This window comes from Xyrauchen texanus, chromosome 33 (assembly GCF_025860055.1).
Source record: "Xyrauchen texanus isolate HMW12.3.18 chromosome 33, RBS_HiC_50CHRs, whole genome shotgun sequence".
Lineage (NCBI taxonomy): Eukaryota > Metazoa > Chordata > Actinopteri > Cypriniformes > Catostomidae > Xyrauchen > Xyrauchen texanus.
In genome coordinates this window covers 4133091-4160509 of record NC_068308.1, presented here as the reverse complement: position 1 = coordinate 4160509, position 27419 = coordinate 4133091, and the positions used below count along the sequence as shown (strand labels likewise).

General features: G+C 39.7%; 1 protein-coding gene across 2 annotated transcripts in view; it reads right to left on the bottom strand.

The window, feature by feature from the left end:
- The window catches only part of adam11 (ADAM metallopeptidase domain 11), a 95037-nt gene that overhangs the window by 50031 nt on the left and 17587 nt on the right, over nucleotides 1-27419 (bottom strand). The window contains exons 5-11 of one of the 2 annotated variants that reach the window (XM_052102978.1): nucleotides 22803-22885; nucleotides 21697-21760; nucleotides 16657-16717; nucleotides 13401-13507; nucleotides 9353-9427; nucleotides 9190-9261; nucleotides 6679-6845 (exon numbers count right to left, since the gene is read on the bottom strand). In XM_052102978.1, coding sequence (XP_051958938.1) covers nucleotides 6679-6845; nucleotides 9190-9261; nucleotides 9353-9427; nucleotides 13401-13507; nucleotides 16657-16717; nucleotides 21697-21760; nucleotides 22803-22885 — 629 coding nt within the window. The remainder of the gene's footprint in view (nucleotides 1-6678; nucleotides 6846-9189; nucleotides 9262-9352; nucleotides 9428-13400; nucleotides 13508-16656; nucleotides 16718-21696; nucleotides 21761-22802; nucleotides 22886-27419) is intronic. The other variant, XM_052102979.1, reaches the window with a different exon arrangement.

Here is a 27419-nt window from a genome sequence, read left to right as displayed (position 1 = left end):
CTGGATTAAAATGTTCCTACATCATTCGCAATTTGTTATGGGATGAGTACCGTATAGTTCTTTCCCTCATTAAATATAATAAGCACACAGTTATGTAGGCTAAAATTTAGATTTTCAAATATTTCTGCTTGCAATTCAATATTTTAATGTTATTAATTTTAAACCTGGTTAATTTGTTTTACGGCAAATAAGCATAGGCGGAGCATGTGGCTGGCCATGGGTGACGGGCATGGTGTGTAAATGATTAATAAATGGAAATCTTATTGTCGCTCCAGTAAAACGCTGATCATGTGATCATGGACGTGGAAAATGTCTTCATGTTTGAAATAAATTCACAATTTTACAACAAATAATACATTTGGATTAAAGCATAGGCTACAGATTATGGTAGCATTGAAAAGTTCATCACAAGTTTGTAGCTTTCCTTTTTTAATTATTTCTTTAGTTATTATGTTGGTCTGGGGGTGTAGGTGTTTGCTGTGAATAGTCTCCTCCTCAATTAGGATAACATAATTCCTACAGGGATAGTATATGCATGTACCTTAGATTGGTTCTATTAACAATGAAACAGGGTATCATTTAAATTTAACTTTATATGTCTAAATGCTCAGAATTACTGCCTATATAGTAAATATTATGCTACCAAATCATTTTTAAATAAACCATAATTTTTGGCTGAAATAAATCCAGTTAATTTGGCTGTTATATATGAAGCTCTAGGGTTTTAGACTGCATTGTACGGTGTGAAATTCAGACTTTATTGGGCTATATATCTGCCATCTGGTGACATATAGTATACAATAATATTGTACAATAGTACTCCACAGGTGATAAATATCCTATTAATATCTGGAATAAGCTTTTAATAAAATATTTTATTCCGTGCCACAAATTGTTTATTTAAATCTCAAACAGCATATGTGGTATATGAAATGGAAGACTCTTTTTCTCTTAAAATAACGGTAAAGTGCCACAAAGTAAAGGTAGTAAAAAAAGTCATAACAATATACACTATACCCTCCTGACACCTGAGAGTGACGGCTGTGTGCAATTTCCATTCCCCTTTTTGATATGTAACTAGAAGCCCATAAGAAACGACATTTTTTAGACAAAAAAAATTCTGTACACGTATGTGAAAAGTGGGACTAAGCTGTGAAATTTTAAATAAAACCAAGCTATAAAAAGTCAGACATGTGTGAGGACCGATTGTGGAACAATCAACAATGTGAAAAGAATGCACACAGGTGCATCTTTTTGTCCGAGGGAGAGTGTTGTGACAGGACCTCCCCCAAGACCACCTCCGACTCACCCACCTCCACATCAAACTGTCGCTAGGGATCAGGGGAAATAAAAATGCCAAACAGAAACTCTCTTTAAGTTTAAGAAATGTGGACTAAGCCTGTGACAACCACTTAAAGAGAAATTTGGTGGAGGTGAGATCTGTCAGAGGAGTGGTGAGCTGGCTAATGTTCTGGATGAACTGCCGATAAAAATTGGCAAACCCCAAAAACCTCTTCACTGCTCTCCGTGAATCTGGGGTTGGCCAATCTGAAATGGAACTGACCTTGCTGGAATCCATGCAGACTCTCTCAGACGAATTGAAGAACCCCAGGAACGGAAATGACTGTATGTGAAAACATACTTCTCTGCCTTAACAAAGAGCCAGACCTCTAACAGCCATTGAATCTTCCTGACATTCTGGACATGATCCTGGATATTCTGGGTGAAAATCAGAATATCATCCAACTAAACATAAACAAACTGATTGACCATGTCATGAAGCAAGTCGTTCAAGAGCCCCTGGAAGACAGCCAGGGCATTGGCCAAAAGGCATAACCAAGTACTCAAAGTTCCCCCTAGTTGTGATAAAGGCTGTCTTACACTCATCCCCCTCCCTAATCCAGACAAGGTGATAAGCACTGCGCAGCTCCAACTTTGTAAAGATGGTCGCCCCTGCATTTAAGGCATTAAAGCTGAAGATATCAATGGCAAAGGATAACGATTCTTCATTGTGATATCATTCAGCCCGATAATCAATGCAGGGTCTAAGCGAACCATCCTTCTTCACAAAGAAGAAACCCAATACTGCCGGTGAAGAGGAAGGATGGATGATACCGGCTGCCAGAGAATCATTGATGTACCTTTCCATGACCTCTCTCTCTGGAACCAAAAGGGAGTAAAGCCAGTCTTGTGGTGGCAAAGTACCCGGTAGCAGTTAAATCGCACAGTTGTACAGGCGATCAGGAGGGTGAGACGCAGTGCAGGACCGACTGAATACCACCCTCAGGTCATGGTAAGCCACCGGCACCCCAGATAAGGCCACCGGCTCATCATGCAACACAGAACAAAACTCTACAGGGGAAACACCAGAAGACAAACCATTAGAAAAACAGAATGAACTCCAGGCCAACACTAGTGGACAAATCTAAGTGAGGGCTGTGGATTACCAGCCAGGGGTGTCCAAGCATGAACTGGAGAGGACGTGATTTGAGGAGGAAGAATGAGATAACTTCTGAATGGTTCCCAGAAATGAGGGTCAGTGGCTGGGTGAAGTGTGTGACCAGTGACAGTAGAGTTCCACTGAGGGTATGTGCAGTAATGGGCTCCTCCAGGGAATGGTGGGAATCTTCCACTTAGAGGCAAGCTCAACATCCAGGAAGTTGCCCTCAGCTCCGGAGTTGACTAAGGCAGAGACCAATTGACTAGAAGAGCCCCACTGCAGTTATGCTGGGAGGAGAGTGGGTAGTCCAGGGGATTTTTAGTAGTGCTCACCAGTAACCCTTTTCCTAATGGCCTTTTACTGGGCATGTTGCTGAAATGTGGCCGGGGAGCACACAGTAGAGACACAGGCACTGTTGTTTCTCCTCAGGAGGGAGGCATGTTCTCCCATTCTGCATGGGCTCTGCCTTAGACGAATGCTCCAATGGCCTGGTGGACAATGTGGGGAGTGATGAGTGCATGTTGTCCTGGAATGTGGAGATTAGCGAAGGCGCGACGAAGAGTGAGTCGCTTATCCACACAGATGCCGAGATCCAGTAAGTCATTGAAGCACATAGGGAGGTCCATGGCATAGATCTTGACAAGGATGTAATCTGATAGCTCATGCAGAAACCGATCCCACTGTGTTTTGTTGTTCCAGCCACAGGATTTTGCAAGAGTGCAGAATTCAATTGCGAAATCCATGACCTTGATAGAGCCCAGAGAGAGCTCTCACACTGTCTCTGCCCCGAGTTGAGTGGTCGAACACCTTACGGAACTCATTCTCAAACTCTTGGAATGAAGTAACGCAGGTGTGATGGTTATCCCACATGGGAGTGCCCCAATCATGAGCCTTTCCCATCAAGAGGGTAATGACGCATGCAATCTTTGAAGCCCCTGTAGGGAAGAAAGAGGGCTGCAGTGATTAGTACATTAAGCATTGGGAAAGGAACTATTGACAGGAACCATCTTCTCCAGAAATTGGTGCAGGAGGATTTAACTGGGGCTCGACTCGTTCCAGTCTGAGGGGCACTACCAGTGAAGGACCAGGAAGTTCATAATCAGGAGGCATGGGACTGGAATCGGGAGTCCGGTGAAGCTGTTGAACCATAGAGGTCAACACGACCAACTGAGAAGCCATCATCTCCAAGGCCTTTTTAGAGGAGGTAATCTGTTTCTGCTGGCACCCCAGCAGAAACAGCTCCCTGTTGGACGAGGGCAGTGTGAACACTGGCATCCTCCGCTGGGTCCATTGGTGGCCAGATGTTCTGTCACCGATCGTAATTAAGGACCCAAGATGCAGAAAAACAGTTCTCAGTTTATTAGCAATAGCAGTAATAAGTCACTAAGTTAAAACGAAAAAGTCGACCAGCACCGACTGCAGTGAGGTGAAGAGCGAATCTTGAACTTGACCAGCGGAGAGGGGGAAGGGGTGAGAACCTTGAACTTGACCAGCAGAGAGGGTAGGAGAGGTGAGACTGGACCCCCTGACGAGTTGAGCTGATAGACAAGCAGCCGGCACAGCAAGGAGCGATGAGTAATCCAAGGACAAGTAAGAAATCCAACCAACAGACAAACTGGCATTGGAAAACACACACAGCGCAGAGACAGACTGAGGCGATACAGAGTGAGGTAACTTAAGCACCACACAACAATCTGGCAATGAACATGACACACTGGGGAGTTTAAATAGAGAGAGGAAAATTAATCACAGCTGTCACTGATCAGCTGAGGGCCATGGTAGTCATGGCAATGCTGATCACGGCTGCTCAGTGACAGGTGAGCGACACATAGGGAAAGTAAAACAAACACCCAGGTAAAGAGCCGGCAACTCACCGTTACATGACAGAAACTGAACCTTTGACCGGATGTTGACCGGATGTATGCACTTGGCTGCATAGGAAAGCTATAGAATGCTCCTTTGCTTCTTTACAATGGGAATGACCATTAGGCAATGTGCTGTCTGTCTGCACTGGTCTCAGAACAGTTTGAAATGCACCTTATTTTCATCCTAACTCCATAAACAGCTTCTGAAAGCAACATCTTCCAGCTTTTGTATGCATCCTTTGATTCTCAATGTGGTAATGCACATTGAATATAGGACATTTTAAGGAACATTTGCCTGTTGTCCAAGTACATGGTCATTGTGTTTAATAGCTTGCCGTTTCAAAATAATTAGCATAATAATTACATTTTTAAAATGGCAAATCGGATGAAACAAGTTTTAAAACTTAATGAGTTTACTTACCTAATGTAGTTTTGTTTCCATTTCTCCCAAAGACAAACCCAGCTGAGATCTGGATGTTTTTAATGATTGAAGTGTTATCATAAAGGGGGAGATTTTCTTTCTGCTATTATTGTTATTATAATAATTATTATTATTACTTTGTAAAAATATTGGGTCATCAGAAAAGCTTGCCTTTGTAAATCCTTACTGTCTTAACCTGTTGATACGCAATCCCCCCTCATGCGGTAGTGATGTCACTCTGCATACATTTAATAAATAATTTACCGTCTATAAAAGTAATTTAAATGAAAAGGGTTCAACATTGATATCCCGATCTCTGTTTCACGATAGCAATGCTCTTTAGTTATTAGTAATTTATTTATTTGTGCCAGGAGTACAAATGTAATTTGAATTATTGTGATGGCAACTGTATATATATACATATATATATATATATATATATATATATATATATATATATATATATATATATATATATATATATTTTTTTTATTACATTTTTTTATTTGTTATGGCTTTCCATTACATATGTATAGGAATATGGTTGAGAGCGAGGTGTGCTCTGCAGGCACACTTACAGAGAGCAGGCAGCACAAAAACTCAACAGGACGTGTTTTTGCGTGCAAAGATAGCTGGGCAGGGCATAACTGGATGTAGGGGTCCAACCCATGTTTAACTAGGCACGGTGTCCTAAAAATACTTGAGATGTAACCAATGAAACATGAAGAAAACAAAGTGAGAAACTCGGAAAATAGTATATGCCAACAAAAATAGAATTGGTGGAATGCAAAAACAAATCCTTAAGTAACAGCTCTTAAGAATACATCAGACAGACAGACAGACAGATCTCAATTATAAAATTGATTGCTGTGGACTATGCCATTAGTAAGCTTATGTTCAGTGATAGGATATCTAATCAGCCAATCGTGTGGCAGCAGTACAATATACAAAATCAAGCATATATGGAACAGGAGCTTAAGTTAATGTTCACATCAACCATCATAATGGGGAAAATGTGAGCTCAGTGATTAGATGAGCTTGTTTGAGTATTTCTGTAACAGTTTCTAGAGTTTACTCATAATGGTGCCAAAAACAAAACACATTCAGTGAGTAGCAGTTCTGCAGACTGCAACTCCTTGTTGATTGGTCAACGGAAAATGGCCGGAATGGTTGAGCTGACAGAAAGGCTATGGTATCTCAGATAACCACTCTGCACAACTGCAGTGAGCAGAATAGAATCTCAGAATGCACAACAAGTCAAACTTTGAGGCAGATGGGCTACAACAGCAGAAGACTATGTGGGGAACTTTATTAGGACTATAGTGTTCCTCATAAAGTACTCAGTGAGTATGTATACCTAGTAACTTAATAACAAAACACGCCTACATGCCCTAGTTGGGCACAGTGCTGAACACTTCCTGCTTCCTCAACTAACAAGAACTAGATAACTTTTTTCATAACTATTCCCACTAGAGAGTGCTAAACATATCTATATCGGCAGGTAGGGCAGAGCCCCACTGACAATAATATAATTTGTTAACCATAAAGGTATTCAAAGTAATGACAGATGCATTTAAAAGGAGGCCTAGTAAAGGTTTATATTCTATTTCTAAGTTGTAATACATCTGAAACCTCTGTTACAGTTTGGATGATACTGTAGCTACAAGCATGTGGGTCAGAGAATCTGCTGCCCATCAGAACTCCACAGCACCTTTCATTTTTTACAATGGAAATCTGTGGTCAAATATGGAACTGAAAAAAGTGCAAATTGTGACCTAATGGGTCAAAAATTTGTCTGCTCTACTTGCTGCATGTAGGTAGTTCTGTTGTGGGTTTTGTTATTTAAAAGGCCGGTACTAAAATAAAAGAAATAAACCCCAGATCAATTATGTCCAGAACAAGTCTCAAATCTAACAGACATGAACAATGTAAATTGAAATAGTGTAGCATACGAGAGCAGGTGAGCCGTGTCACTCTTCTCTTTGATATTCTCCTTCCTGTATTTCATAAAATCGCGCAGGGTCACCAGAGGGTCATCGCCAACAGAAACCATGTTTTGAGATGACCACGTCTCCATGGCGACAATAACTATTCTGGTGTTAAGCTGCTCCTTGTAGATCTGAAAATTAAGAAACACAATTGTTAAAAATATCTGTATTGTTACAGTATTTAATGAAGGATAAGATCACAACTAAAGCATGACATCATGAGTGTGTGAATATATGTGAATATGTTTCTTTATTTGCGACTAAAGTTTCCAAAGTGCTTCTGTCTAACCATCCTACCAACTGTCCCCTTGTCCCTATCCCCTCCCATCTTCTACATGCTGTGTCTCCATCAATCTTACCTGCACTCACACACATTATCAATACATCTCTTACAACTGGAAACTTTCCAAAAACATTTAAACAGGCTTGGGTACCTCCACTGCTCAAAAAACCAACACATAAAGCCAGAGTAGTCGATGACTACAGACCGGTCTCTCTCCTACCTTTCTTGGCAGAAACTCTCAAGAGGGTTGTGTTCATCCAGTTATATACTTTTCTTTTACAGAACACCCTATTTGAAAGACATCAGTCTGGCTTCATAAAAAGATACTCAACGGAGACTGCCCTCCTGTCAGAAGCTGAAACCCTGAGACTGGCAAAAGCTAACTCCAAATCATCTGTCCTCCTCCTCCTCCTTGAGGCTTCAGCTGCTTTTCACATAATGAACAACCAGATCCTCCTGTCCACCTTCTCTGACCTGGGAACCACCTTCTCACTGGGTTGAGTCATATTTCACAGGCAGATCCTTCAAAGTCTCCTGGAAAGGAGAAGTTTACAAGTCATACCAACTTAACCAATGGTGTTCCTCAGGGATCAGTATTTGGACCCCTCCTCTTCTCGATCTACATAACATCATTTGGAATGATCATAAAGCCACATGGCTTTTTCTACCACTCCCATTCCTAGCTCTACCTGTCATTTCAGCCTGATGACCCCACTGTCTTGGCTCTATCTCTGCCTTCCTTTCAGATATCTCTGCCTGGACGAAGGAACAGCATCTTCATCTCAACAGACCATAACCTCACTATTAAATTTGGTTCAGCTAAACTTATGCCAACCAGGACACCTGGAACCTGGGAGTGGTGTTTGATGACCAGCTTAACTTCACTGTCCACATCTAGTCAACCACCTAGTATTTCATGTTTACACTTTACAACATCATTAAAATCAGACCTCTCTTAATGTTTCGTGCAGCTCCTGGTCCAAGCTCTGATCATTTCCAGACAGCTGGTGCAGCTGGTCTTCAACCTACCAGAGGGACCACATCAACCCCTCTTGATTTCACCCCATTGGCTACCTGTAGCTGCCACCATCTTATTTAAGTCTTCGACTTAGGCCGTAAGGACAGCCAATGGATCAGCACACTCTTACTTCAACTCACTCCTCCAGGTCTTTGTCCCCACTTGCTCTCTGCTGTCAATGAACAAGCAGCAACTAACGGTTCCATCAAAACCAGTCACGAAGTCCAATTTATTATCATTCACTTGGGGTGTCTCAATCAGCTCCTTAACTCCCTATGTGGAGAACCAGTATATCAGGATCATGAATTCAGCACTGGCAAGGCTACTCATCCACTGAACATTGGAAAAGGTATGACTCAATTTCCTGTGACACGATTACAAGGTTGTGCTTTAAACGCAGCTTGTATTAATCAGCAACATCACTGTACAGTATAAATGACACCATTGTGCATTTTTTGTGTAGGTGTATTGGTGTATTTGTGTAGGTGTTGTTTTATAATGAAAAATAAATTAAATAAATAAATATACAAAAGGAGTGTATTTTTAATCTTTTTTATACATCTCTAATATTTAAACGATTGTTTCCCTTTCAAGAACATTATGTACGAAAGATAATTCTCTTTTAAAGAGAAATAAGGCTTTGACTTGATAGGTTTACATTTGTGTTCTTCTTCCAACGACTTGAAAGACTTAGGAAGACATGACAATATTTCTGGTAAAGGAACATAATGAGAAATGATGCTTCCTGGTTTCTCATGCATTCTGGGATTTTTTAAGGAGCAAACATTTCAGTGCACTGGAATGATTTCACGATTGAGACAGCCCTAGAAATTACAGACTTTCTGATCAGTGCCCTGATTACTGAACTTGGGAGCTGATTGAGATGCACCCACTATCTCTGTGTTGGAATGAGCATCCAACCTACACCCGATCTGCTGAAACCATCTTAAAACTTACTATGTTGTTTATTAAATTTTTTTTTTGTCTTTCTCTTATGTGCTAGCTTCTGTTCTGCTCTAGCTAATCTTTATACTTGACAGTGTGATACTGCAGATATTGTTGACCTTTGTATGAGAAATTGCTTGTTTTGTCCACATTTGTAAGTCGCTTTGGATAAAAGCATCTGCTAAATGACTAAATGTAAATGTGTAAAAACTTTAAAAGCAGGACATACAGCATCAGCCATGTTCACCACAGCTTTGGCAAAGTTCCTCGTCTGAGGGGCAGATCTCCGCATCTGCACAAACTACAGAGAAATAAACACAGATTTTAAATTCAACATACAAAACAAATATATGAATGAATATCAAAGTATTTAATCTATTATGAGATCTCACCAGTTCATAGTCATTGACCACTAGTAGCTCTACATACTTGGTTTCACTCTGAACGGTGCGCGGTCCCCTCCGAACCTGCAGGGGGAGACAGACGAACAGACTTAACTACAGCTCACCATTACAAAACTGCTCCATTTAAATTAAATGAAAGGTGAAGCTTCACAAAGAAACAATTTTGACTAGTGTCATTAAAGAAATACTATATTAAAATATGTATTTTTAACCCATGATTAATCTATTTCATTTAACTTAATGTGTCTAAATAATTACTGCCTTCGGAGGCTGAATACAGAGGTCACCTTCACCTCAGTGAAGCGTCAGATGCAAAAAGTCACCCATATGTGTCCAACACAGGCTGAGGAGCACCTAGCAATGAATATCTGTTATTTGGCACCTGGAAAGGTGCACAAACTGTGTGGCACATACAGAAAATCGGCTGGAACTGCTTGTAGACCCCTTGGCTCTGAGAGTCTTTCAGTCAGATGTCCTGAGTGCCAAGGAGGAGTACAGTGAAAGCACCCAATGTTGAACTTGATGAACTGAATTGTCCTCTGGAGTGAATCATGTGCCCTATGTGTGATGCATGTCCTGGCCACCTGAACAGTAGATCAGGTTGCCAGGATGAGGGAATGAATACTCCACCCTCAATCAGTTCATAGAAATTGGAGGTATTCTGGAAGCTGAACCAGTTTACCCCCCATCATCGCCTCTGGTACTCCATGACACCAAACTCCACCAGGCTCGGATGCCTTAGCAGATAGCCAGCAAAACATTTCAAGTTTGAGCAAGATATGGGAAGACAAGGAAATAGTGATAGTAGTTGCGCTAAGTGGTCCAACAGCCTCTGGACCCAGATGGGTTAGAGCTGTGTATCCTCTCCCATGGGAAATTCCTTTGCGGTTGGATCTACTCTCGTAAATCCAAGGCACAATCTGGTATCCTTGTCCAGAGCTATGGAAGCATGTGTGGCCTGTGAACGGGGTTCGTCTGAGATAACAGGGTTGTCGCAGCCTGTTTAAAATGCCATATTACTAGCCAGGGTCCCCTGAGCTAGGTGGATGTATGCCTTAAAATTATGACTTTTTGCTAACTGGTTCTCCTCCCAGGTAGAGGACCCAAAGCACTGCCCAGTGCAGATGATAATCTCTTTTATACAACAGCATTTGGATGCAGGACTCACTCCATCCATGCTTAAAGTAGATGTCGCTGCATTTGTTTTAACTAAAAATATTTAATAATGTATGTTTGTCTCTTTAAATATTTAGATTTTTACACATTTATTACACTTACTACATAACATTTTTTTTCCATGTTTGTTTATAGACATAATTTGTATGATTTAGAAGTATTGACAATGAGTATACATTGTATAATGTACATGATATGTATAACAAATGCTAAAATGGTACTGTATCTTCAAGAGTACCGAAAGTTCCGCAAGTAAGTGTTTGCATTTGGGCGGTAATTAACAAGAGATAAGTTGGACGGATGATTTTACCTCATTTGTGCAATGTGTGATTAAAAATAGTTTCTTTTTACTTTTTATAAACAACTGACTATAAACAACAGAAAGAATATTAATCAAACGAGTTGGACAAAAATTAACACAACTTAAAAATCAGAGATACTCAGGTAAAGCAACGTGAGAAGAAATGTATAACTTTGTAATACATCTATGTACTATTTAAGCAATATCACATGAGAAAGAGTGTGATATGGCCCTACATCAGGCCTCGTGCCTGCGGCGGAATCACAGCAGTGCTGATTTAAGGTCATATAGCACGATTGTGAGTGTGATATTGCTTATACACAACAGTTCAATGAACAAGTGCATATAAAAAAACTGAGTACAGTCATAAAAACGCATTTGTGCATGGAACTACTTTCTTATGTAACGGATCAGAATCTGCCATTGCTGGTTCAAACTAAATGATGCGTCCAAGCCTTTGTTAATTATTCAAAAATGTCACTTCAGAAATAGTCTCACGGCTTTTGCTGTTTCTACCAATTTATTGGATAAACAAAGATGTGTGTGTGTGTGTGTGTGTGTGTGTGTGTGTGTGTGTGTGTGTGTGTAGAGAGAGAGAGAGAGAGAGAGAGAGAGAGAGAGAGAGAGAGATGGAGCGTGTGATCATCTGTTGCCATACGTAAGCAGAGATGCTGTCAGCTTTCTGAAGATCAGCTTTCTCAGTGGAAAAATAGCCGTCCACGTGGGGGTATTTCTCCCTATTTTGCGGTAGCCAGTGCGCAAGAGTTATTCACTATAGAAATCACAATCTTCTCCACCTACACTTTTGAACTCACAAAAATTATCTTTTGCCACCACCTGCTGGCTTACATATTTAATGTAAAAAATAAATAATATACATTTAAGAGACACATATACAGTATACAAAAACACAAGAGGAGTGAAACACACAGTGAAGCATCCGAGTGGTGATGGTGTGAGACCATCAGTACTCATGGAACATCAAATTCGAGGACCAGAACTAACTGTTGTATGTACATATATATATATAGGGGTGTAACTACAGGGAGGGAAGTGTGGGCAGCCGCCCTAGGGCCTGGTGTGAGAAGGGGCCCACGACGGTTGACCAAATGGAACCATAAAAACATCTGTGGGACTGAAGGCCTATGAAAAATGGCCGAGGCCCCCAAGGAGGGGGCTTTAAAGGTTCTTTGCACTAGGGCCCATAAGATCTAATTTACACTACTGTATATATATATATATATACACTCACTGGCCACTTTATTATGTACACCTGCACATCTACAAATTAGATAATCACATGATTATGTCAGCCAATCATGTGGCAGCAATGTAATGTATAAAATCATGCAGATATGGATCATGAGCCTTAGTTAATCTACACATCAACCATCAGAATGGGGAAAAAAATCGATCTCCTGGAAGTTTCACGCAGAACAGTCTCTAGAATGTATAGAGAACGGTGCGAAAATCAAGAAACAACCAGTGAGTGGCAGTTCTGGGGACAAAACGCCTTGTTGATGACAGGGGTCAATAGATAATGGCCAGACTAGTTCGAACTGACAGAAAGGCTACGGTAACTCAGATAACCCCTCTGTACAATTGTAGTGAGCAGAATAGCATATCAGAATGTACAACATGTCTAACTTGAGGCGGATAGGCTACAACAGCAGAATACCACATTGGGTTCCACTGCTGTCAGCCAAGAACAGAACCTTTTCTCAGCTGACAGTAGTGGTACCTGGAGGGGTCTTCTGATGCTGTAGCCCATTCACCTCAATGTTGGACGTGTTGTATGTTCAGAAATGCCTTTCTGCATAGCACTGTTCTAACATGTGTTTATTTGGATTACTGTCACCTTCCTGTCAGCTTGGAACAGTTTGGCCTCCTCTGACCTCTGACATTAACAAGCCGTTTTCAACCACAGCACTGCTGCTCGCTTGATGTTTTTTGTTTTTCACACCGTTCTCTATAAACTCTAGAGACTATTGTTTGTGAAAATCCCAGGGGATCAGCAGTTAGAGAAATACTCAAACCAGCCTGTCTGGCACCAACCATCATGCCACGGTCTAAATAACTGAGATCATATTTTTCCCCATTCTGATGGTTGATGTGAACATTAACTGAAGCTCCTGGTGCATATCTTTATTATTTTATAAATTACACTGCTGCCACACGATTGGCTGATTAGATAATTGCATGAATAAGTAGATGTACAGGTTTACATAATGAAGTGGCTGGTGTGTATATATACAGTTGCAAGCAAAATTATTCTTATATATTATATATTTTCTCTCTGAAACTAAACAGGATCTTTAACTGTAAACAAGCCCTAAATACACCGAAGACTCTTATTTTGAAATGTCTGTGCTCCCAGCTGCTCACACAAACAGATAAGGAATATCATATGCACTCTTACAATAATCTACAACGTATTATAATACAAACTGTATAAAGTAAACATTGTTATATAACAGATATGAAAAGTTATTTAGTAGTCTCCAAGAAAAAGAAGTGGATGGGTCGATATCAGCTGATGTCAAAAACAAAAAATGTCACCTGTCTTTTTTCCCGTCTCAGCCCATCTGTGAGCTCTGGCTCGTACGTCTCCGTAGAAATGGGAGAATCATTGTTACTGTCAGAGTCGCTGTTGTTTCCACTGCTTCCTGGAAGTGAGGAAGACATACAAGGATGAAAATGTCCTGAATGGAAAGTTCCTGCTCATAAGCTTTAAGTGGACCTTAAGAGATGTGAATTACTGGAACATGTTCCATACAGAAAATCAATATGCAGCAGACAGAAAGAAAATAGACATCAGGACGATGGAAAACCAGAAACCAGCTGAATGCTGTAAATGACACTGAGTCAAGAAATAAAGAAAAGCACTTGAGTTCAAGTCATACATTTATATATACTGACTACATTACAGGAATTGTTCACCCAAAATTGAAAATTCTGTCATTTACCCTCACATTGTTCCAAACCTGTAAGACTTTCTTGCATGGAAAACAAAAGCATATGTTATGCAGAATGTGTGTGCTGTTATTTTCCATATAATAGCTCCTTTCCCACATACAGTCCTGGTACTTCCCTCTTGAACTTTCTAGATTACTATTAAGAGGAATGGCACACTTAACTCTCTCTTTCATTCGTACACAAAAAGGAACCTGTAGTGACATCATCTAGTGTCTACCATTATTCTTCTGACGTTGTTTGCATGCACGATTCAATAGCAATAACACTAACAACACTGATAGAGGATGCCAAGATCGGAGCTCCACTTCTGTTAGAACTGTTTTACACAAACTGTGTCTTCAGGTTACAGTTTTTACGTGACGTGAGCCTTGCGTGAGGTGCTGCATCCCTGAAGCCGCAGTGAGTGAAGAGATGAGGCACTCATCCTAGTTTAACCACTTAGCACATGCTGAACTCAGCGGGAAAACATGCTGAAAATCCATTACAATAAAGGCTTTTATGACTCAACATAAAATACAGTACTGAAATACTCACTCATTGACTGAAAAAAGACGTCTTGATGCAAGTTAACCTCACAGTAACAGGCACGCTATGTTTATAATAGATTTTAATACCCACTCTCGATAAACATCGCATTATTTTCACAGGAAAAATTCAATGTTGTAATCCAGAGATCACATTTTTTTCTGTATGGTCACACAGTACAAATGCGATTAAAACTCAAAGCATGTCTCCCGCTAAAGTCACACAGCAGCTCTGGTCACCCCTCGCACACATGATATGTGAAACAGGCAATACTCTTTGGGTACTTCGCAATCCTTGAGTAGGGTAGCAGCTACAAGTTTGTTTAATCATGGCGGCTGCCAACTCCACATTTCTCATTGCTTTGTCATCATTTGGTTTGACCCATCACAGGCTGCAGCACCTAGAAGGAGCTAAAAAAAGTCACTTTAAATGTCTAAGAGAAACTTGTGCAAAAACAATTAAAAGTAGTTCAGAATAAAAGTACCTAAACTGCCTTTAGTTCCTGCAGTGGGCAAGGGCCTAATGAAAGTGGATAAAGACTGGGCCTGTCGAGCTCCAAAAAAACCACCATAAAAGTAATCCATACTTGTGTGCTATATTCCAAGTATTCTGAAGCCATGAAAACTTTGTGTACTGAAAAACATGCACACAAACACACTCTCAAATTGTAGATATAAAAAAGTATTTTCAGTTTGAGGTAGAATAAAATATCATTTAATATGATGCTTTGTGCTTCCTTATGCAGATGTATCCTTATACAACTCGGCAAACATTTACAGTACCATGGCCACCATAGTTTGTACCAAAAATACCATAGCTACTTCAGGTATTATTACTACAATAACACTATGGTAATGTGGGTGTAAAACAGAAAGATATTGTACGCTTCTTAAATGTTTTAAAGATGATAACATGTGAATTTAAACTTTTATAGAAAACAATAGTTGCAGTAGCTATGGTATTGGTAACTAGGATAAATGTTTCCTGAACATACTTTTGTGACTAACAGTTTCAACAGAACAGATCAATCAGTGTCATCTTTAACCCTGGGTTAATAATTAATTCCGGGTATCCATGTTCCTAGGTTTCACACTGTACATTCGTAAACCCTGGGTAAACATTCTTAGTTGCATACAGTATTTACGCTGTCAATAACCATGATTGGACGAATACAGCTCATTGCGGACATGCTACCTGTCAATGGAGCTGCTCTTCTGGGGAAATGTTGCCAAGAAATCAGCTCTGTTTGTCTTTGTTCTTCTAAAACCTACCATGAAAACACATGCAAAGGGAATACTGTCTCTTCATCACGGTGATTATCGCGTTTGCCATCGTTAAGGCTCAGAGAAACGTTTGACCAGCCTCCGGAGTTGCAGTTTGGCGTTGCCGACAGATGCCGGGCTGTGGTGGTGGTATGCGTACATTCAAAGAAAGCAATTGTTTCGAATTTAAGAGCGCACCATGTTGTCCACAAGATGCGTCCAATGTGAGGTCCCTTTTAGTGAGGTGGTTGTCTGTTGCTAAACAACTTTCTGTAACATTCTAACACTAAATAGTTTGACACTAGGGCTTTTCATGCTGCGCTTAACCTCGGGTAATTGTATTTTTAAACCCCACTTTTATCCTCGGGTAAAGCAATGGTTCGCACTTGTAACTTTTAAAGGAGGTTAGAACCAGGGTTATAAACCTCTGCTCAGGAACTAGTAGGTATACACTGTGAAACGGTGAGATGCGTTTGTGACCCTTAAGGGCTTTTCACACTTGAAAACGTTAATCCTGGTTCATCCCAAACCCTGGGTAAATGAAATCCTAGGTTATCCTGTTCCGATGTTTCACACTGTACATTCGTGAAACCCAGGTTAAAATGATTGGACGAATACAGCTCATGATGGACACGCAACCTGTCAATGGAGCTGCTCTTCTGTGGACATGTCGGCAAGCAAATTAGCTCTGTTTTTCTTTCGTCTTCTGAAATATGCCACGGAAACACATAAAACTGTCTCTTTATAATGCCAGTTATATATAGAATATAATGAATTATTAGCTACTTTATTTTTAGAAGTTACTGTATTCTGAATTCTTCATGCTTTAGAGACTGTAATTAATTGAACATGTTCTAGCCAGATTAGGAATATGCATTGCGTGTAGCAGGTTTTTATGGAAACATTCTGACTAGCTCACTAGTTCAAGTTACTAATGTTTTTCACCAAAGACAGAAGTCATTTGTTGGAACAACATGAGGTTAAGTTAATGATGACAACAAAAAAATTCTCCCTGAACTGACCCTTTTAATCTTTTTTGTAAGAGGTCTTACCTGAAGAGTCTGGTGTGAGCCACACATCTGTTATTCTGTACACAAGATGAGTGTTTTCCTCCTGTGTTTGGCAGAATGAAGTTTTGTTACAAACGGAACATGCGATGCTCTGAACACTCACACTGAACCATGAATCCTTCATCAATATTACATGCAGAATGCTTCAGTTAACTTCAATCGCATAACAGGCTCTTCTAGTAAGATTTCACAGCTTCATGTACAAATAAACTTTAAAGTGAGAATGTTTGTAACATATATGTGTGACATACTGTATATGCAATTTGTCTTGTTTTACTCATTCCATAATTTACAGCTTGGTAGGACAAGTACTTTTTGGAAATCAATGTGCATTTAGCATCCAATACTGTATACAGAAGCTGTAATAATGAATTAAAGGCACTGTAAGCGATTTTTGCTGTTCTTGTGAATTTCCACAAGGTGAGCCACTAGATTAGCCACACCCCCTCTTTTCAAATACAAGCACTCCAAAGATACCAAATGAGCTTTATTGAGACCAAAATCCAGCAAAAATGGCTGTCAAAAACAACAGTAGTAAAATAGCGCCCTCAGCTGACAACTGTTATGAACATCATTGTATAAAAAATGCATTAAGCCTCAATAATTCACTACAACTGAGAGCGCACAAATTATTGACAGGTAGAAAGCATCAGAGACTGCGGCGCACAATTTTGTTTGCTGTTTACAGAGTGTAGTGCTGTCACAGAGACAGGTGAGATATCTCACAACACTTATTTCATTAAAATATTTGACGTAGAAGGAACTTTTTTTTTATATACCTTTATCGCCATTAAATGCATATGTAAAGCTCTATACTATTTAATGCACAAGAATGTAACATTTAAGTTATTGCTGTGCTGTAAAAAACAATTATAATTTATCAAATGACCTACACCCTATCACTTGACTAGGAAAATGTAAATGTGGCGATCTTTGTTGTGTCCTGTTGTTGTTGCAGATAGAGCACTTGATGCAGTTCTAGTAGCTACTGCCATGCAAAACCATTACACAACTATCTATTATTCATATTCCATCTACTCAGACAGAGAGACACTTACTTGCAGCTTTGAATACTTTATGAAAATGACCCATTTAAAAGAAGTAGTGAGGGAGGAGTGGAGACCGAGAGAGTGAAGGAGAGATGGATAACAAATACAGATGAAGAAAACAAGAACACCGTATACTGAAATAACAGTTAAGAGTGTGTGATTTGAAAAGATGGATGCAGTACACAGAGTAACAGTACACACGCACACATATCATTCTTTCAAATTTCTAGTTATATATATATTGTTGGCCGTAGGTGGAGTGTGGAGTATATGCGGCTGTAAGGGAGTGTTAGGGGGTCCACGGAAAACTTCAGAGTAAAACTAATGATATTTTCCTAATTTCATATTATTACTGATTTATTCTGCTTTCCAAAGACCAGAAATCATGACAATATTAACAAATATTTTTATTATATTCACAGCCATAGTTTCTCCTCACCAACAAGTGTGTTTAAATGCACATCAATATGCTGATAACTAGCGGTCGACCAAAATGTTTTTTTAATGGGTGATGCTGACATCCAGAAAGCTGTGCAATGCCAATAGGCTGATACAATGCCAATACATCACACAATTTAATACAGTATAACTTAAACATAAAATTACTAAAGAATTAATAAAAAAATATTTAGCACTATATTAAAATATTAATTTAGTAAAAAAATTATCGTAAAAAATGTTTACTCATTTTTACTCGTTGCACTCACGCACTTGTGCAGATCCAGCGAAAGCAGCGATCTCCTTACAGTTTAAATGGGCTGAATCACCTGCTTGGATTGTCACGATCTGACCATCGTGATTTGTGATTTATAGGAACTTTTGATCCTGATCCTAGTTTTGATTCTGGCTGACTGGATATGCGCTTCAGAGGAAGATAAATAGAAGATCCCTTGACGTTTAGAAACTGCTGTATTTTCATGAGGTTCATGAATTCCATCTGCTTAAATGAAACATCAGCACATTTGCAGACGGTATAAGATAGAATAATATTTGCCTTTTATCAGTAGACAAGACAGTTACAGGGAAATGCTGAGGAGAGGCTGACAGAGAACGTGCTTTAGAGGAGGATATTCACAGGATGCTGGATTTCCTGAAGTTTTGTGAGGTTTGTTGATTACATTTGTATAAATGAGATATCCACATATTTGCAGACAGAATATTATATTACTTTAATTGATATTTGCCTTTTTATCAATAGACAAGATAGTTAAAAGTTACAGGGACCTGTTCAGGAGAGATAGGGTGAGTGAAACACGAAAGCATTTTAACTTTATGAGTTCAAATGAGACTGTGTTGCATCTATTATTGTAGTAACATGATGGCACTTAAAAAAAAAAAGCTGTGATTGGTCGGTTACATGTGTCAGATGTTTAACATGCAAGCAGGTGATTTTCAGCACCCTCGCGGCTCTAAAAAACGTATCTGCCAAATGGGAAAATGTATCTGCCGATATGGATAATTAAAAAATTCAGAATACCTGCCAATTTATCGGCCTCGACGATATATTGGTTGACCACTACTGATAACTATAAAAAAATTAATTCATTAAAGAAAAAAAAAAGAAAAAAAATATCTATTGTCTCTAATGTCTTCATTCCCTGAAAAGAGGGAACAAAATGCTGCGTCAGTAGCTGATGCTCTGGGAGCTCCTCCTAGGGCCGTTGACCTTGAAACCCTATATCCTCACAGCAATTTGATTGGCTGGTGATGCTTGGTGCTCCACCCTATGTATGTCTCATTGCATGTATAAGCCAGAGTACAGCACTACACCATCAGGTTTTGTCCGACTGAAGGAACAAGAATGCATCTCTTGGTCCCTTAACAGCGAAAAATCTGTAGTGCGGCACAGCTACACAGTGTTTAGTTTCCTTATTTCAGGAAACCAATGTTACATCAGTAAGTGAGACATTCCCATTCAAGTTGGTTACTGCAATGCTGAATTAATAGCTGACACTGTGGGAGTCATATACAGTACCATAATGGCTTGCTACTGCAAGCACCTGCCCAAGGGCTTTGGTACATTGACATTAGCCAACAGGGTAGTGCTCTCATGCACACCAGTGGAAATAGAGAGACCATTGTTTTTTACTTTACACCTAATACAACGAAACTAACCAACTGGTTAGTGAACATTGAACAGCCAACCCTCTTTTTCAGTGAAATTCTGAGAAGAAAGGAAAGATAATGCATGTAATAAAAAGCTGGCAAAGGTGTTAGTGGAAGCCCAACCTAGACCCAAACATATATCTTTTAGTGACAGACCCAGTACTTTGGGCACATAACCCCCTCTAAGCTTGACAATGGCTTTTGAAAGGCCTGGTCTAAACAAGAGTTGCTGACAGAAAAGGCCTGAAGGTCCCCGACCCGTTTGACTGATGAAAAAGCAAGTGGCAGCACAGTCTTCAAAGGGAGTATGCATAAGCTTACAACCTCTAATGGCTCAAACAGGGAACCCGTAATCATGTTCAGCATCAGCGCTAATTCTCAGACGAGGATGGTAGCAAGCTAAAGTGTCTTAGATGTCTCGCACCATGCATACATCTGCTAACCAATTGATGTTTGCCTAAAGACAAGCCCTAGGAGGTAATGAGTTGTTGATTTTGCAGTGACTTATACTTTGAACAGGGGGGAGTGAGTCCTACAACCAACCGCTCTTGCAGAAAGCAGAGTTTTGTCTGCATAAGGCAATGCATTGGGTCCTCACTTCAGGAGGAACACCAAACTGAAGATAGTTGCCATTCTAAGGCATACAGCCACCCCGTGTGTGATCATTTAATGTATACAGTCATCTCGTGGACTGAACGCATTAACAGGTTTGGTGCGCCAACATGGCTACCGAGTCAAGTTTCATTCCTAGGAGGGAAAATTGATAACTGGGGACCATTTGACCCACTTGACCCATTTTCCATTTGACCCCAAGGCCCAACTTCTCCAAATGTGTGAGCAACAGATTCCTGTGCTTACATGTCCGTGCCTCACAGGCTGAGGACACAGGGCTGAGGTTTGAGCACCGCACACCCTCTGGATATGTTGCGTGGACACAGAGAAGTGTTCTACCCCTTCCATGTGTATAGAACCCTGCTTCGTAGGTGCCAAACATTCAGGAACCCTTGGCCCACCCAGAAGGAATTTTACTGCTGGGACGAGGTCCAGGAAGCATCACCTTCCACTTGGGTCCAGGCTGCTGAGGTTGCTTCATCGCCGGTGGCTCTGACACCCGTTTACAGGAAGAAACTTGGTTATCACTGGCAGCACTCTGTTTGGCTGGACGTAAGGATTGGGGTCTGGACAGTTCTCATCCAAGACCTTTATCTACTTGGTAGTTCTCTAAGCTAAACTCGATCCAGAGATGTGAAAGCCACTGCACCGGAGACATGAGTTCTCGATGAGTATGGTGAGTGTCATGTCTTCCCCAGTTGCAGCTGGGGAAAGAATAGCCCCAGACAATGTAATGCTTGATTACAGTGGATCGGGAAGAACCATTCATCCAGTGGAGAGGGTTCAGCCTCCCAATGTGATAGAGCAATGGCATCAATCACAAAAAATCTTAATGGTGCTCAAAACAGGTTTCATTTTCTTTATTCAAAATATAATTTCTAATTTGTCTCTTATTTTCGGATGAAATATGAGCTGCACATGTTCTTGGCAGGTCTTAATATGATAATGCAGAGCTGTTAATAGAACACTTTAATCTGCTCTGTCTCGTGTGTTTCTCACTCAATCTCTCTCACATCTCTCCTCCTGCTCATCACCTCATCCCACATACAGCCGTTAGCTAATTCACCTGTCAATCACTGTAACTTGTTCGTCACATATATTTCTGTCACTAATATTCTGCTCTGTGTCTCGTTTAACAGGATTGTGTATCTGTTGATTTTTCCACATGGCAGACAGACAGACAGATTGAGTGACAGATCATGAGACAATTAGAGATGAATATTTTAGATGCATACTAACTTTCACCAGAACTCACCTTCGAGTGGCTGTTGTGCTCTGGCTCGATGCCATATGAGAAGTTTCCATCAAAGAACATCCCTCTGTAGACACAACAACATCTCAATGTAGTCTTCAAACATGAAGATTCCAATGAACGAATGAATGACATTTATATAGTGCTTTTCAGACACTACACTCAATGTGCTTTACACAATGAACAGGGACTCTCCTCAACCTCACAATGAGTGCAATGTATGAGTTGAAAGTATATTTATAAAATATTATTAATTGTTTAGTCAAAGAGCAAAATCTTGGCTTAGTTGTCTGTCTCATTTGATCCAAACAGAATAACATTTCATACAAAAAAAAAAAGAAATATAGGATTTCCTGAAAGAAAGTAGAGTGGTGGTACAATGGTACAGTGATGGCATTACATGGTAATAACATTGTACTTGACATATATCGTGGGATCAAATGTTTACCCTATTCATTTATCATTGCATAAAACATGGTACTCCAAAGTACTTAAAAAAAAAAAAAATCATATTACTATAAAGGTATATGTCGGATAAAACATGATTTTATCATGGTACATCTAAAATAACCATGTTACAACCAAGATACTGTAAATGTAAAAAAATAAAAAAACAGAATAAAACAGTATTATACTATCAAACATGGAATCATGTAACATGTTCAAAATCCATGTTATTACCATGGTACATGTCCAAAGATACATGGTAATACTTGCGTGAATACAGCCAAGACTTGTTTTAGGTTACAAAATGGTAATTACAAGGGTATTATGCAATAAATGTGGTTTATTAGGACATTTCTAGTGTCCCCTTAATTCAAATCGCTTAAAAAACATAATAGAATCTATAGTTCGTACAGTATAAAAATCATTATGTCTATAGAGAGTCCTCATAATGATAGCTGCATCAACATGTGTGTGAGTGTGTTTGTTTGTGTGTGAGAGAGAGATAGAGAGTGTGTGTGTGTGTGTGTGTGTGTGTGTGTGTGTGTGTGTGTGTGTGTGTGTGTGTGTGTGTGTGTGTGTGTGTGTGTGTGTGAGAGAGAGAGAGAGGTGTCTAATGTTATCCTGGACAGCATGATTTGTGCAGATAAAGAGTTGTTCCTCACTGAAGGCCGTGGCAGGTGGAAATTGCCGCCCATGACCTCTGAACACCTCTTACATGACCATGATAGTAACAGTGCTCTCCACCCTGAGCATAAAAAACAATTATTAATACTTGAGTTAAAATTAAAACATCACAATTACTCACAAAAACCATTATTAATACTTGTGAAACACAAAAAGAAAATGTTAAGCACTATGTTAGTGTCACTCACTTTCATGGCATCTTTTTGCCATACAGTAAGAGTGAGTGGTGACTTAGGCTAACATTCTGCCTAACATCTCCTTTTGTGTTCTACCGAAGAAAGAAAGTCAGACAGTTTCCGAACAACATAAGGGCGAGTAAAAGAATGTTCAATCTCTTTAATGCTAATAAAAAAAACATCTCACATACAACATAATCTGCATCAAAGTGAAATTATTATATAATTAACAATTCTTAAATATGACAGTTAACATGGCAACATTTTCTCATTAATATTCATCAATCACACTTCCAATGTCTGTAACACATGATGGTAAGAGATTGCTTTGTGTCAGATATCAGATTATGTATAACTTGCTCCATGATGCTAAGGTCTTCTGGGTGGTTGCCGGGACATTGCTATTCAGTTGCTACGGTGTTCTGAGTGGTTTTCAGCGGGTTGCTATAGAGAAGCTAAAGTGTTCTAAAGTGGTTTAATCAGGATAAAACTTACGGATATATCATTTTACAAGAGTGACCTGGCCAAGAAAGCAGCAAGGAACACAATGACAAGGTAACATGTAACAGACCAAAAAAAAAAAAAGAAAAGTAACCTAAATGTTACATAAATCAAGCAGAGGATAAAACAAAAGCATAAGCATCTGCAGTCAAATATCACAGAGACAATTTCCAACTTGACTATACTCAAGGTCATTTACAAGTGCCATAAATTCAGCCAATGGGGGAAGCAAAGTTCCATGTTGTTAGGATATTAAAGTAAAACCATTTTTACCCATTTCCCATCCATGGGAAACAGTAAGTTCAACATTTTGTTGTTAATTTTTTTGTAAAACGATATTAGATGATAAGTAAATGCATGTGAAGGTCACAAATTTATTTATAAATTGAAACAGCTACCAATGTGAGTGCCTTAGTATGTCCAGAAGCAGCTCGGCTTTGGCATATACAGCCACATGTTTGATAACCACAACCAGTAGTTAAATGTAATTTGCAATGAAAAAGAGTGTAGAGACTTTTAAAATATTTCCCTGGGAAATGCATGTACTGTAAAATAAATTACAATTATCACATATGGGTAGGAAAGTTGCAGACACTAGGTACTTTCTGGCACTAACAGAAAAGGGCAATTTATTTCTGAAATACAAACCAAAATGTGTTTTTAGTTTAAAAACAATGTAATCGAAATGAGACTTGAATGACAACTGGTTGATATCTGGTACAATGCCCAGATATTTATATTTTAAGCTGCAGTATCTGTTAGATATTGATAAGAGACATCAAAGTTGACATCAAAGTCTTCTAAAACCTGGCAAAGGTATAACAGGAAGCCCAGCCTGCAGCAAGGCAAATCCTCTAAGAACACACTCTTCACCTAAGCCGTAGTACAGGTGCGAAAGACCTGACAACCATTGCACAGGGCTTACAGCCCTGTGACGGATGTGTCTGTCGTGACAACTTTGTGTCTGGCCACTTGGCTGAGCACAAAGGCCTTCTCATAGAATGTGGGTGTTCTCCTCATAGCTAGAGGAACTAACAATGGTGTGTCAGTTGACCATGTCGCCACATGTGATGAGGGACTCTCGATGTTGTTGACCAAACATTGGAGAGGCCTCATATTTAATAAACCCAGAAGGGTTACAGCGGCCATGGCGGCTGTCAAACCCAAAACCAACTGAAACAGTCACAGCTGTAGGGCTACACCCAGCTTAAACTTATCAAGCACCGGAGTACAGAATAAGTGCTTTCGTTGGTCAGACGCACGAACATGGCCAACGAGTCGAGTCTAATTCCAAGAAAGAAACTTACCGACTGGACACCAACAAACTTTTTGCCCAATTTACTTTGAGACTCAAATGTGCAAGCAGCAGATCCCAGTGCTTGTCCGCTTGTTCCTTGGATTGTGCTAAAAGCAAACAATTGTCAAGGTAGTTCACTACATGGACAGCACTACGCCACAGTGGAGCATTTGTCACATAGACACATTTCCTAAATGTGAGGGGAGTCAGGAATAAGCAGATTTTTAATTTGAACTGATATGCATTCCCCTCGAAGGCGAATCTCAAGAATGGCCTGCGACAAGGGGCTACCTAAACATGAAAGGGGAAGCAAGAAGGCCACTTTATCTGGCCTGGCCTGAAGAAAGCACTCTATATGTCTTAAATCCCCCTGTTGCGTAATAGCAGTGTTCTGACACATAAACAACAACAGAAAAACAGGCACTGAAAGAGACCATCACACAGGCCACTTATCTTGTTTTCCTCCAGGCTGGGGGAAATCAGGAGAAGTGTCACACCTTAGCGCGTATGGCGGTGCGCACCGCAAATCGTCATGGGCGCACTGAACAGGAGGAGAGACACAAGGCTCAAGCCTGCAACAAATCTTCCTCATATTGTCGGTGCTCCATTTTCTGTCCCATTCAGCAAGCTTTATGATAAGACCGTTCACCTTATGAACTAATGCTTGTCTTTTACGCATTTTGACCCACTCAAGTGTCAAGCATTGTCATGTCGGTAGTGGCACTGTCAGCACTTAGGACCCCTCCCCCATTGCTCTTGATCTGCTGACCTGCAACAGAGACACTATCGACATGACAGTCCAAGGCAGTTATCAAGCAAATGTTTACAGAAACCAACAATAAACCGCCTTTCAGATGAGACGTTAAACTGAGGTCCTGACTCCCTGTGGTCATTAAAAATTCCAAGGCACTTCTCATAAAAAGTAGGGGTCCTGACCAGATTCCCCCTGTTGGCCCCTATCTGTCATGGCCTTCTAATAATCTCCATTCCTGAATTGACTAAATCACTCTACTCTCCACCAAAACCTAGTGTGTGGTGGGCATTTTGGTGCACTATGGGTGCCTTCGCATCATCCATGTGGATGCTGCTCACTGACAGTGAGGAGATTCCCCGTATAATATGTAAAGCGCTTTGAGTGTCTAGAAAAGTGCTATATAAATGTAAGGATTATTTATTATTATTATTATTATTATTAGAATAAAATCATGCAGACAGTGTTTTACACTCTTCACCATATATAAATTGCTTTGATGCTCTGGATCAGGGGTTGGGAAATTTTTTTCACTAATGAGCCAATTTTTATATTTTTGGTTGAGAGCCATTGCAAAAATTAATAATTTACAATTTATTTAAGTTTTCAATAAAAAAACATTTATTATGCCCATAGACTACTCAAAAACACAAAAACAAACAAATATGCAACAATTAAAATTAACATGTTGCAATATAGAATTGAGTACACGTGTTTGTGCGGGTCTCCATGAAATTACTTCATTTTACATTTGTTCATAAAAAGTTCACTTCCAGCTCTGGTCGATATGTAAAAAATATTTGAAAGATAATCGGCTTAAATGATATCACGATATCCAATTATATCCTCAACACCCCTGCCGAGGGTCGGTGAATTTTTTTACTTAATTGATTTTGCTTTTAAATAATTTTTTTTTTAATTAAACCGTAAAAAAAAAAAGCAATGTGATTAAAGAATCTTATATAACCACCTCCGCAACTCCAAACATTAACCATCTCCAATGGCCCCTTTTGTCATCATGTAAGCATCCGTCATGACACCAGCTGACTAATAACCTACAAATTAAGAACTAAACACAAGTATAAATGTAAAGATAATTATAATGTTCATCATAATAAATAAGCCTAATAAATTCCCTTGTGTTCCCAAAATAATGCTGCCAAATGAGTGTTCTTATCGAATGTGTTTGTATTGCGTTTAAGTAATACAGTTAATGCTGCCTAAAGAAAATAAAATAGATCTACATTTTAGGTTGAAGGTGTTGCTTTAAGTTATGATTTAATCACTTTCGTCTTTGTTTCTTGATGTATTACTGAACCTGCAGAGTTGCGTTAACAATGTGTAAGAGCGAACTGCTCCGTGGAAATAAAGCAAACTAAAATTTGAACACCTCATGAGATGACCGGAGATCATTTGCTGCATTCTCATAGACGACAATATTCTTGCAAACAGTTTTCCGACGAATGAAACTGAGAGAAACTCTTTACATGAACGTGTTCCACGAGACAGTGTCCCGCACGCCTCTGAACATACAGCAAATTCGACACTTGTGTCTAACATCATGTGTCACTCCGAGAGGTCTTACAGGTCACCCACATGTTGTGGGTAGATGAGCAAAATTACAAGTGCATAAATTACCCGCATTTGGTTCTTCAAAATATAATCACACATGCTTCTTCAAATATGCACCTTTGTGTCTAATTTCTTGTCATATATCAATCTAATACTTCATACAAGTCTCCCTCCCTCCATTTTTAACGTGAGCCATAGGTTCCCGACCCCTGATCTGGATAAAAAGCATCAGCAAAATGCATGCAAATAAAATGACTTTCTCCAGAGGGGCAGCTTAGCCCAGAATGGCAAAGAGGCA